This window comes from Ostrinia furnacalis, unplaced genomic scaffold, assembly GCF_004193835.3.
Source record: "Ostrinia furnacalis isolate ACB-3 unplaced genomic scaffold, ASM419383v2 OfSCF1226, whole genome shotgun sequence".
Taxonomy (NCBI): Eukaryota; Metazoa; Arthropoda; class Insecta; order Lepidoptera; family Crambidae; genus Ostrinia; species Ostrinia furnacalis.
In genome coordinates this window covers 1-13,915 of record NW_021131465.1, presented here as the reverse complement: position 1 = coordinate 13,915, position 13,915 = coordinate 1, and the positions used below count along the sequence as shown (strand labels likewise).

Genomic DNA, 13,915 nt, shown 5'->3' with positions numbered 1-13,915 from the left:
TCATAATTCACCAACATTATATCCTATATTGGGAGCATACGCTGACAAACTTTCAGCTTTTATAAAATGACGTAGGTCTGGCGTTCACTAGCTCTTAGTCTAGTAGTTAAATCTTTCTATTTGAAAAAACATCACACGAAGAAGACGGGACTATTCCCACCTCTCGTTCCCACTGCTGCAACTCCTGTGTACCCAGGATCTACAGCTTGACCGCCAATAAAAACCCAACCAGTGAAGGTCAAGTTTGTCCCGGGGAAAAGTTAAACTCAGCGACACGAAGAAGACGGCAAAAAATTGATAAAATTGTAAAAATTATCAATAAGTAACCTAATTTATGTGGTCGTAACAAACCCATTTTTAAACCATATTCAATAAGATTTAGCGCTGTTCAAGTCCTCAATAATCTTCTTGTTCAAGCTAGCCAGCTCCTCCATTGCCTGTTTCTTCAAAGGTTCGTAGTCCGCCTTCAGCGTGATTGACGCTATATCTTCTTCTAAGACCGTCTTCCTGGTGTCAAGTTGAGCCAATTCTTCTTCTAGGTTGTTAAGTCTTGTGTACATTTCGTTGCCGTCCAGGCTTTCCTGTAAAAAAGTTCTTATTAGACTTGAATGAAAAAATAGGACGGTATTTGAATGGTCGCAAAAGGAAAACGCAAACTTGGTGGCGCACTGTGGCAGACGAGGCGAAGAAGATCGGCAAGACTTGGAGCGAAATCAAACGCGAAGCTCAAGACCAAACGCTGTAGAGGACTGTTGTGGACGCCCAATTAGGTCCACTTAATTGTGTACAGACTCTTACCAATGTACACTCGCGAGCAAAAGTATGGAATCACTTACATGAAGTTGCACATCGCAGAGGGATGACCCTTTTTTCATGTCAACCTCTCTAAGAAATCGTCATTTGACTGGTATCGACGTCCAGCAAGAGCTGAGAAATGTTCGTAGGATAGCTGTTAGCGAGTGGACAGTTCGTCTAAGATATAAGCAATAGAATTTGACTCCAAAAAGTCCTGCCATAGGGTCGAAACAGACGGCAGGTCACCGATAAACCGCTTTCAATTGGTATCAATTTAAAGTTAAAAGTTTAATCTTTAAAATGGTGCCACTTTTTTTCTAACAAATTCGTTAGTACACAAGATCGCGTGGAAACAACTTCATGTAAGTGATTCCATACTTTTGCTCGCGAGTGTAGATTGCTTTATTTGGTAACGTTTAATTATAACGACTACAAACCTGCAATTTCTTCAGTTTGCTCAATGCTTCTGTGACCGCGCTTTCTGTCGGAGCTAATTTTTCCCTCAGCAATTGCATCTCCGTCTCTAACGTTTTCTTTTGTTCTTCACCTTTAACAATTTTTTAAACTAGTTTATTTACGAGTATTACATAATACAACGCGATGTTTGCTCTAAACACTGCTCTACTCTATTGAGCTGAGAGCTCTCTTTACTGTTAAGTTAGTTAAGGTCTTGACGCCTACGTTAGATGTATGGGCAAGTTACCTTCATCCCTCAGTCTTTCTAGATCTGACAGGGTGACTAGCTCCTCGTTCATAGCCTCTGTCTTTTGCGGTAATGCCTGTAGTTCTGTTGCAAGCCGCTCACGCGTAGATTCTGCCTAGAATAAGTTATAATAATTACTATAGTCTGGTCTGTGAGCACGTAGAATTTTGTCCAATGACCCCAAGCTACCCATTCTTATCGTTCGCGCGTAATTATGTTGCTATCGCGCTCGCACACTCACTGCAGGTGCCAGTCGCACAGTCGCGACAGCAATATAATTACGCGCGAGCGATAAGGATGGGTAGCTAGGGGTCATTGGACAAAATTCTACGTGTTCACAGACCGGGCTTTTTATACAAGGAGTCTACGTAAATCAGCACTCTAAAGAGACCTACCTTCTTCAAATTAGCGTGGAACCTTTCATAATCCTTCATAAGAGTATCCACCGACTTCTTTCCATCATCATACGAGGAAACGTACCCTTCTTTCTGCTTCAACGTATCTATTTCGCTCAAATCCATGTCGATGTTAGAACTGCTGTGTTCTAAAGCGAATACAATGTCCTTTTCTAGTTGAGCTATCTTTTCTTGTTCTTTCTTGAGGTTCTCGTCGTAAGTGGACATGAAGGTGTCCATTGTCTCTTCACGTTTCTTCAATTCGCGGTATTTCTGATGACGCTCGGAGTTTCCTTCTTCTAAGTCCTACATAAGGTCCAGAAAAAAAATTAAATACTTAGTTTGGTAGCTAGCATTATATCAATGTAACTAAAATCAGGAAAAAGTTCTACACCGGATATCCATTGGTTATTATGGATAGTTTAATCTGAGGGCTCAGTGTGAGTATACAAACAAAAACTCACACTAAGCCCACTTTAGGCGGCTATTGGCCAGTTCCTAAGTGGTTGAGGATTCCGGGTGAAGCTCGCTTCCACCTTCGGCTTGATCGTCACTTACCATCAGGTGAGATACAGGCAAAGAGCTTCCTCGATGTGGATAAAAAAAAATAGACTTTCTCTTTTAGTACATACCTGTTCAGCTTGCTCTATGAGTTCTTGGACTTTCTTGATCTGTTCTTTTAGATTTGCAGCGTTACTGTCCAATGAAGTGATAGCCGCGTTGTCTTCGCGAACCTGAAAAACATCATCTTAGTTGCAAATTGCAATACCTTTACCTAATATTGACTACAACAGTGTTCCGCAAACTTTTTGTGTTCAAGGTCACATCTAGGAAAACAATTTTTTTTGATGGTACACCACACATGAAAAATAAGTAATTAACTTTATAATCTTACCCTTTTTATTATTATTGATTTTTGGGCCTTCATTTGCGCCAGCTCGACCAGGTTTGATCTAATGTGGCAGCCCTTGTGTTTAGAGTTCACTGCTTAGTCCCGTTGAGTCTATACATTTCCAGATTCTTTGGAGCGTGATATCTGCTATCTCATCCGGGCGCATGATGTGTCGCCCGAGATGGATACTTCTTCTTACTAATCTTACCTTTACTTACTTACTAAGGCACATTATCTGATGACCACGGTACACCAGTGTGCCGCGGTACTCCCTTTGCAGAACACTGGACTAGACGCCGATAGGTCAAATGATTTGCCACACTGCACACTGGATGGGTTCTGCGGTCACCGTTCAGGTCAAAGTGCGCATCCAGTGTCCAGTGTGAAAGTATAGTTCACCTGTAATAGTAACTTCTCCCTCTCTTCCTGAGGTTCAAGGCGGTTGTTCATCTCATTTTTAAGCGTGTCTCGCTTGTCTTCAGCGGCTGCTAAACGCCTATGCAATTCCAAAAGATGGACTTTAATCTAGAAAGAGCAAGATCATTAGCTGATCGATTCTTCTGTTGAATGAATAATTAATTTTAAAACAAAAATTAAAACCAACTCGAAAAAAGTGCACTAAAAAGTAAAAAAATAATTACGTAATTTATATTATGACAAATGCAGACATATAACATTAAGATTATCCTCCTTTTTTGAGGTCGGTTAAAAAAAGATTGCCATTGATGAGTCGATTTAGGCCGACGATGTTCTCTTCTGATTTTTCGTGTTATGTCTTGTTCTATACACTCATGTATTGTTTTAATTTTCTTTGTTGTTTTAGGTACAATAAAAACATTTCATGTTTTCTTCCAAAATGAAGTAGAAATACAATCCAGCTCTCTAAATATGGGACAAGTCTTCACTCCTAGACATTATTATAAAAATCTTTATACATACCTGTGATCCCGATATCTCCTTGCTGAATTCCTCCTTCTCCCTGCTGAGGTGGTCCAGCTGAGCCCTGGCCTGCTCCACCTCCTCCCTCAAAGCCGCGGCCGTAGCCTCCAGCTCGTTGTACTGGTCTTTCTGTTCTTGGGTCATCTCAGCTAGCAGCTTTGATATGGTTGACTGCTCCTGGTTTACGAAAATTAATCAATTTACTTGATTGGCATTATGAAGTCCAGACAAAAGCTTATCTAAGCTAAACACTGCGGCTATAAGTTGCCGTTTTGTTAAGAGCGCAACAAAAACGTATAGTTACGTATAGCTTTCGAATGTAGGTAGGTACCTACCTAGTACATTTGATACACTACCTACAGTCAGCGTCAAAAAGTTCGTGACACCCAAAGTGTCCCAAAGAAACAAAGACTCTTGTGAACTTTTTGGCTACCTTGGGTGTGACGAACTATTTGACGCTGACTGTAGTACCTATTCTAAGACTAATCTTAGTGTATTTTACGACAATCTGACCACCAAAAGATTAGACGTATCGAATACCTTGTCCATTTGCTCTCTTAACTGCCTCAACTGATTTTCCTTCCTCTGTTTCTCCAGGAACACTTGTTCTACTTCCTCTTGTAGCTTCCTGTTGTTGATTTCCAATTCTTTTGTTTGGTCTTCAACCGACTGCTTGGTTGCTTCCCCATTCGCTATGCGTATAGCTGTGTTGTAATCTGCTAATCGGCCTTGAAGATCTGAAATTACTTGCTAGTTTAGTTCAATCAGAAAGAATAGTGTCAAATAGTTTGTGACACCCAAAGCAGCCAATAAGTTCGCAACACGTCTTTGTTACAATTTGGAATAAGGTTGTATTGTCAACTTTGTGACCACTTTGGGTGTCACGAACTATTTGACGCTGACTGTAGAAGACTTGGACTTTGATTTTAATTGAGGTTGCTCATGGCCTCACAATCTGCAGTAAAATCATGAATATCTATGTTTACTATGTAAGAATCTTTGTATACCAACATGGAGCAATAAAGAATTTGAATATGCCAATCACCATCATCATAATCATTAATTTCAGCCACAGGACGTCCACTGCTGAACATAGGCCTCCCCCAATAATTTTCACATCGCCTGGTTGAATTTGACAATATCGGACCATAACAAAAAACCGCATCTACAGTAGATCTACTCAAAAACGTTGTTTACGTAGTTTCAGGCCTATCTGTTAGTGTCGCTCATGCTGATACCTCGCTCTGCGCGAGAGGGATGGCAATACTCGAAACTTCGTCAACGTTTTTCTTAGTAATCCCGTAGCTCTCACACTTACCAGTCAACTCCTGCGCAAGCTCCCTCACCCTTTTCTCATAGTGTTTCTTAGCAGACTTTTCCCTCTCGCCAGCCTCAGCCAGCTCGTTCAGCCTGGCTATCTCTGCCTTCATCTCTCTGATCTTGACCTGCATCAGCTCTTCCCAGTACCTCTTGTCTTGGAGCTGCCTGGTGCGGAAGCCGCGGGCAGTGCCTGTACGCAGCCCCGAGATGCCTTGCTGGGTTATGGGGCGATCAATCTAAAAAACACATTTTTCAGTCGAACCTTGTCATCATCATTTCAGCCATAGGGCGTCCACTGCTGAACATAGGCCACTTTTAAGCACGCTTTGACGTTATGGATCTCTTCATTTGAACTTTGGCATACTTTATCTTTTTCAGTTATCATTAGTTTGAAAAAGTGAAAAATACCTACGTGTCGAGTATTTGTTTTAAAAGTTAACCGACACGGCTAATTCAAACTATTGCTTTTTTACCCGGGAACATCCCTGCCTTTTTAAAGTTTAAAAGAACAGCAAGGCGATCCTTAAACGTATTTAAAGTAGCATGAAAAACACTTTATTTACGCAGTTTAAGTTCCTAAATACGATCATAAGTCTTCTCGTACACTCTAAGAAATTTCGCCGTGTCAAGAACTTCGTCGGACCTAGCTACGAAAAAACAATAATTATTTCTTGGTCAGCGCCCGAGCAATGTACCTACACGGTTCGTATAAAGAAACGACACGAATTCTTGCGTAGGCCCGGCGACTATTCTTAGCGTGTTCAAGCGGCCTAAGGCGACTCAAGGAAAGAGGAGGAGCTCCGTAGGAGAACCAAAGTGACTGACATAGCCCACAGAATCGTTAAAATCAAGTGGCAGTGGGCGGGGCACATAGCTCGTAGAGCTGATGGCCGCTGGAGTAGGAAAGTTCTTGAGTGGCGACCACGAGCCGAAATACGTAGCGCGGGCAGGCCTCCCACTAGGTGGACCGACGATCTGGTGAAGGTCGTGGGAGGCGCCTGGATGCGAGCGGCGCAGGAGCGGTCTTTGTGGAAATTCTTGGGGAGGCCTTTGTCCAGCAGTGGACGTCTTTTGGCTGAAACGAACGAAAGTGACTCAAAAAGTTTACCATAGAGAATCCAGTCATAGCCGTCTGCTGTCTACCGGCCGTGGGTGGCGCCGGTCCAAACCCGGCAGTGGACAGGCNAGCAGTGGACAGGCGAGAGGCGGTGCTGCCCGCAGGTCGGTAGGCTGACGTCGGCCTCATGCTGCCGCTTCTGTCAAAACGATCATTTTAGAAAGAATGTTATACTATATTTTCTACGTTTAAAGATACTGATATGACCATACTTTTACCCGCCGCTTCACCCGCGTGAAATTTAGTTTGTCACTTAACGTCATCAGTTATTATGTGCTATACAGTTTCATCAAAATCCGTTCAGTAGTTTTTGCGTGAAAGAGTAACAAACATCCAAACAAACTTTCGTATTTATAATATTAGTAGGATAGTAGGATTCAATACAGTCACGTACTTAAACACCTACAAAAAGAATAGCAAACATTTCCCGTCTAAAGTTTAATGGGAGCAATGTCGCGGGAAAAAGCTAGTAAAATATTGTAAGATTACATAGGTGGTCAGTATGATACAGAAAGAAAAAAGAGAGTTTTTTATCTACTGAATATTAAAACTATTACATAAACAGTCCTATTGTCTAATTCCCTAGTAAGGGGCATAGAACCATTAGGTACTTCGCAAGACTCAAGAGTTTATTGGTAATATTAAGTAAGGTAGTTAACTTTTTTTTTGTTTATGTATGTAAGCTTAAACATGATATGAGCCGCAAGTGCCTATACTATCTACGTTACTCGCACACTGAATGTGTCATTAATGGCAAATAATTTACATTAAACAACGTTGTTCACCTGGACACTGCAGACCCTGAGTTGGTGTACTCCCGGAACCCTCTCCTAGATACAGGGCGCGGTGCGTCGGGCCGCCTGACCGCACTCTCCCTGCCCGAAGTGCCCGTCACACTGTCGTCGGAAAAATCCATAATTAGAAAAACACTTATCGCCTATTGTAGGTCACAGAAAATTACAGCTGGGTACACGCGCAAATGCTTTGTTGTTATGCGTTGCCATGGCAGCCGGTTGACCGGGCAACAACCGTCATTGACATGACAATTCTGAATTGACATTTTTTTTTGTTTTGAGGATTCATGCGGTTTGCGCATTTAGCCAACGCGGCATAGGCCAGTAGAATTAGATTTTAAATCGGAAATAATTCCTACAAAATATTTTATTGCTTTAATGGCTTCATTGGTTGCCCATTAACACTCTCCTAGGTTTTCGACTTCGACGGAGTTGTGCTTAAGTGGTGGGGGCCCCCGAAAGGGGCGCTTTTTAGGTTTTCCGGTTATACCGCGTAAAGGACTTACCCTATTGAAAAGTGTGTGTGTGAATTTTTATACAAGAAAATAACAATATTGGAAAATGCGTCTAGCAAATCTCTAATTTGATTTGTGACCGTTAACTATAACGATAACCGGTGTGTTTTTTGGAGTTTGACAGATTTCTGACGTTTGTTAAAGTTAACGTAAGATAGTGCCTTACATACAGTCATGCCCTTTCTGTAGTTTTAGAAATATTTTTTAAAGAATATTAGTAATTTGTACCTAAATAATGTTTGTGTATTTGTATTTGTAAGTGATAGATAGACCCGAAACTACGTAAACAGCGTTTCGTAGTAGCCCTGCAGCTGAGGATCAATTCGGTATCGCGGTAAAATTTTCTCTACCTAACAGAGAAAATAGTACAAGTTTTACAAAACAATAAAACTTGTATTATTGAGCAGAGACGATGCACAGCATCTGGTGAGGAGATGCGTCTACTTCCGGTGTAGTTTTTTACCATTTTATACCTTAAATGACGTCATTTCCGCAATTATTTAATAGGAATTGATTTGACTTACTTCCGTTTGCCGCCATTCTAGTCACCTGGGGGCGAGCTTGCTCGGAGTTCTTCATAGAGAGCTCACCAGGAGGCCTTCTTGGGATGCTGTGCATCGTCTCTGCTCAATAATACAAGTTTTATTGTTTTGTAAAACTTGTACTATTATTCGGCATGTGACGATGCACAGCATCTGGTGAGAGACTTGTTTATTAGCTCCTGGTGACTACTTACCAATGGCGCTATGTGATGAAAGTTTTCGAGTTTCTGTAACAGAACTAGATTAGAACATGATTAATTTCAGGGTATTAACATGTTTTGTTCTAAATGCCCAGTGAGAGCTGCACTAATATCACAAAGTAGGAGGGCTTGTACTTTTGTATGTTTGAAATGAATAAACTGGAAAGCTACTGAACTGAATTCAGAAATTCTTTCCTCATTAAAATGCAGATTGAGTGTGTATTGATATAATTTGCCCGCATGGCAGTAAGATTCATGCGAGTCATCAACATAAGTTTATAATACAGGCGTACGATGTGATTGAAGAGTATCCAACATGCATGCTTTAGATCTGTTGATTGAAAGTTATTAATTAAATAATATGTTATTTGGTGTATCGGTCGTAGATCAGTTAATAAAAGTGTCTGCCTTATAATATTGCTATTATTGTTCTGCCTACACCAATATCTCATCAAATAATTTCATCTATGGCTAAATATCACCCAAATTAAAGATGCCAGAACGAAGTCAACAATGCCAGGAGAGGTTTTAAATCCAACAACCTTTATCTGTACACTTTTATACTGTTTTTATCCATGTAGATTCCTAGCATTACTTGGTGTTGAAAAAAAAAAAATAAATAAATAATGTGTTATTATATTCCGCTGTTCGCCTCTGCTCGCCTGATTCCAGTAACTTACGCAACCGTAGCAAGGGCATACCTATGTTGTTTTTTGGGATTTGCTGTCATTTTTCCCAGTTGTTTGTATGATGCCGTAACGGTGCCGAACTTACTCGTAGGTCAAGGTTTATTAACTTAATCTTGAAATTATTCAGGTGAGACTATGTTTTGTCATGTCAGCAGCTGATGTAGATGGTAGGAGAAAAATATACATAAGCTAGTCTACGAGAAGCCTCGTAAAGGTCACATTTTAGATACCTACTGTTGGGTTTAAGGCCTTTATCAGGAAGTGAAATTGGTTAAGCTTTTATGCTTAGTAAGAAAATTAAAGTTATCTTTAATATAGTTTTAGATTAGTAATACCAGCCCCCCTAGACAAGTAGCACTTTTTGATCGAATCGAAAATTGGATACGTTATAACTTCGTATAGAAAAAAGAAGGCTAATCGACCATCCTTCGACTGGTTTGCGATTTTAAAGTAAATTTTGTCTAGACCCACAGGGCATAAAGGTAGTAGAAGAGTAGATAAACGATTTAGTCTAGCAAATAAATCTTGCTGTCGAGCTTCAAGAGGTAAGTATATAGCTACGACTGTTTTCCTTAGGCCATTAGTTTAACCACCAAGGCCAGGTTATTTTATAAGTTTTTAAAGTGGATTTTTGCCAGGTATGTTTTAGGAACGATACCTTATTACCCCCAACTCAACATACTAAAAAGTTACATGTTACCTGATCCTGACGTGGAGGTCACCATGTGGTAAGAACATGGTGGAGATTCTGTATTTTGAGGGTCGGTCTCGAACCCTAAGAAAAGAGCTAAGAAAAGCCAGAAAGGTCACTTCGAGGTGCTAAGCAGGTACCTTTTGCTGTAGTGAGAAACGGGACAGCAAAGATTTAGCCTAGTTTACCACCATAGCCACCCTGGTTGAAGTCGTTGCAAAGGCTGCTGGTGAATCTCTGTGGGGTCTCTGGATATCCAGTTTCCCGAACTTTTGGAATATTTACCTTTGGATTTGAACCCAGGAGATGCCACTAAGTAGGTTGTTTTCCCCGTAAATCGACCTAGATCGTCAGATAAATTTGATTGAATCGACCTGGGAGATAATATTTTGCGCTGCCAGAGCTATTTTTACCCGACTGAACCGAAAGGGGGTGATGTTTTTCAAGTTGAAAAGTTAGAGAGACAGTTCCAATAGAGGCTCTGAATGTGCCCCTTCCTCCCTTAGTTTCGAGTATAGGCTATGCTTTGATTGTCCGATAGCAAAATTAGTGAACGCACATGAAATGAATGAAAGAATGAGAAATCCCCCATCGCTGATTATGATTTCTGATATTTTGCAGACATCCAGATTGTTGTTAAGAGATGCTGAGCTGGAGTCTTGTGTATTGAATCGGTTGTGTGGGGTCGAGTTGTAATGTGACGAGCCCTCACTGGAGATCAAGCTTACCATTATAGGCACTTGTTGAGTCGTATAGATTTCGTATTTACCGACTAAATCCTTAGAGATGACGACTTGTTGAAACTGAGTTCACGTAATTGACAAGGTTTAAAGTGTTCCCGAAGATAAATGTTACACACTAACCTTCCGTTCTAGTAGTTGCTGTCTCGTCTGGTTTGTCAAAGGTGACGAGGTTTAGTAAGTAGTTTGTGATTGTATTAATGTTTTTCGGTATGCAGTAGAGAACGAGAGATTGATAATTTTAGGGTACCTTGACAAGACATGCGGAGAGGCCGGCGGTGTCTCTGTGATCGGTATCTGCATCCAGATATAGAATTTAGCATTCAACTACTTCAGATCAGATCAATACTTACATACTTGTATCTACTGATTAGAACGTTTAATAGAATAGGTTGTTTGGTCTGTCCTTCTTGCGAAGGAATATTGTGAGGAGCAGGCTCATGCTGAGCGGTGCCTTATCTGGTAATTTCAGCATTTCGGTTTATTTGGTCAGCGTTAGACAGTCAAGAGTGTTAAAACGCTGAATAAAGCACGGCGTTGAAGGGACAAGCACCGGCTTGGAGGTGAATGGCAGACGCATCCCTGGAACCATTGTCAGGTAACAGGTTGACCTCCGCAGTCTGATGACGCCTGCCACTGCCTAAGATACGCNTTAAGACCAACTTCAAGGAGTAGTTGTCAATTTTTATATCGGCTTATAGTTTTTTAGAAAGCTAACAATACGAGTAATCTTCTCAGGTGTTTCGTAATTTTTAATAATTTTTATATTAAATCTAAATTAATTTTTAAAATTTTACAACATTATTTAGTTTTATCAATATTTTTTTGAGGATGCGAGTCGAAGTTATGGCTGTCGCATAGCGGGGTTTGATGTTGCAATCATGTCGGTTTACAAAAAAAACTAGGAATGGGTGACTAATATTACAGACTTAAACTCAATAAGTGAAACATGTTCTGGCGATTAAGACCTAGGAATACAGAATGTTACTTGGTCCTTGTTATGTACTCAGTCTTTACTTTGTAGAGAGAACACATACTGTAAAATAACGAAAAAGTAACATTCTGTTAGGGCCACACCAAATGTGCTGCTAGTTTTAGCACCTGCTTTCGGCGAATTCGTGACAACTAAACATGATTCGCTGTAGCTGATGCTAAACGTATAGGTTTGCCCTAATATGGGCACAATTAACGCATTTTTGTATGTATTAACTAGAGATGAAACGGATAGTTGTTTGGCCGGATACCGGATACCGGATATCCGGCCAGCTGCTAGGCCGGATAGCCGGATATCCGGCGGCCGGATAGTTGGCCCATTGTCTCGTTGCATGTCGTCACGAGTATAGTGCCGCACAGGTGCTTCGAACATGATCAGTGGGTCTATTAGTAGAATAGACTAGTCACACTTTTGAAAATTCGAATCCATCCGAATAGAATGTCAGATTTTGCCACTTGTGTAGGGGGCAGATCAATTCAATTTCGGCTGCAATCGTGAGTGTGTAATTGAATAGCGAAAATTTAACTACATAGTTGCATCATGTCATCAGACCATCAGTGAAAAAAAAATCGCCTATTTTATTTGGCAATATTTCGACATTAACAGATATTTACTATTTATCTATGTATGTATTAGTCATTAGAGTGAATAGCCCAGAAAAATAAATTAGTTTTGAAAGGCCTTAAGAGCGTTTACGCCGTTTGGCGCAAAAACAGTACTTTTTCAACCCGTTACAATTATTAACCAGTTACATTACAAATATGTTATAGGCATAAATAGTTAGGCAATTTCGTCGTCTAAATAGTTAGTTGAGAAATTATTTCGATTAGTATAGTATTTAAGAATTCTATCAAGATAAGTCCACACAGGTTTTCAAATTTCCACTTTAGCGTCAGTTTACAAGCTGAAATTTTTATAAAAATACTGTGAAAACGATATAACAAACATTTATATCCTATAGCATAGGTCCTTAGGCAAATAGTTAGTTGAGAAAATTCTTAGGTTTAAGCCTTTTTCAATAAGAAATCACAAATTCAAAGAACGTGAAATACTCAAAAATAAAAGTGATTTTTACAACATTATTCTTCTTTAATTCAACATAAAAATAGCTTAATATAATAAAATAACATCTTCTTTAAAATATTTACTTTGAAACGATATATAATTCATTGTTATTGTTTTGCTATAAACATTTGAAAACTATTAAAAAACGTCGCGCTCGAATCATTTCCAATGATGCCCCTTGAAACGCCGCGCTTCGCGTAAACGCTCTTAATATGGCTTTTTTGTAACTTTATGGACTTTAAATAAAAACCGTCATTATTGTAAGCCATTTTATTGATATTTACCTCAAACAAAGATTAATGTATTTCATTTTATTAATAGGAAATTGTCGTNCATCGTCACATGCCGAATAATATTGTATTTTTTTTTCCTAAACAGCAAACGTTCGTTCATCGGGCGAGTGAGTGCGAGGGAGACACATTCCAGCACCGGTTGATGATTATGAGGACATTAGGAAGGTTGTTAAAATGGTTCAAAATAAAGAAATTATTAGTGACATAAAAATAGCTTAGCATTCTGTATTAGTTATCTTAAATATTCAAACGAAGTTAACAATTTATTATTTAATTATTATATTTAAAAAATTCTAAGTCGTTAACCGTAAGAAGTATGTAGCTATCTAACGAAATCATAAAAAAGAGAATGTTGCTACCAAGGAGGGGAGGCAAAGTCACTGAGTAGGTATTGTGTTAATTTATAATATTCTTTAAGGGATTAATATAATAATAATATAAAGTCATCATAAAACTCTTCAGTTGTTGAAACCGTAAAATCAGAATGGACTGTCGTCTGCGGTATTTCCGGACCGATACGACCAACAATTTTTCATGAAGAGAGCATTTACTTATAAAATAAACAATTTTTATTTATTTATTTATTTACTTAAGTAAGTATGCCGGCAACGCACCTGTAACGGCCCCGGGCCTGCGGGTGTCTATGAGCGACGGTAATCATTTACCTATTAATTAGCACAGTCATGCCAGTTACTTATTCAAATTATAGTATAGCTCCTTGCATACAAGGTTGAATTTCCGTGCTTTTAAGCGATTTTGTGAAAAATATTATTGGCAGGTAGCTAATCTATACTAATATACTAATTACTAATTACTAATTACTAATATACTAATTACTAATACTAATACTAATATACTAATATATACTAATATATTATATATTATATATTATATATTTATATTATTTATTATTATTTTTATTTTTTTTATTTATTTAATTTATTTATTATTTAATATTATAAAGCTGAAGAGTTTGTTTGTTTGTTTGGTTGAACGCGCTAATCTCAGGAACTACTGGACCGATTTGAAAAATTCTTTTTGTGTTGGATAGCCCGTTAGTTCCTGAAGGCTTTAGGCTATATATCATCACGCTAAGACCAATAGGAGCGGAGCACCAATGAAGAATGTTTCAAATCAGTGATTTTTTTCCTTTTAAGAGCTGACGCTGCGTAAACGGTTAAAGTTTCGCAAAAATCATGTAGGACAGAATTGTTCCCCTTTAAAAGTTCTA

At 39.2% G+C, this 13,915-nt stretch overlaps 1 protein-coding gene across 1 annotated transcript; it reads right to left on the bottom strand.

The window, feature by feature from the left end:
• Positions 1 to 216: 216 nt before the first annotated feature.
• LOC114351911 (intraflagellar transport protein 74 homolog) lies at positions 217 to 7,138 on the bottom strand. Its single transcript, XM_028303255.1, has 11 exons — positions 6,947 to 7,138; positions 6,153 to 6,300; positions 5,043 to 5,280; positions 4,265 to 4,461; positions 3,725 to 3,901; positions 3,185 to 3,310; positions 2,526 to 2,627; positions 1,894 to 2,199; positions 1,499 to 1,613; positions 1,233 to 1,342; positions 217 to 581 (listed from the first exon to the last, which is right to left on the bottom strand). Exons 1-11 carry the CDS (start codon positions 7,075 to 7,077, stop codon positions 369 to 371), a joined length of 1,863 nt encoding a protein of 620 aa, XP_028159056.1. The 5' UTR covers positions 7,078 to 7,138; the 3' UTR covers positions 217 to 368.
• Positions 7,139 to 13,915: the final 6,777 nt, after the last annotated feature.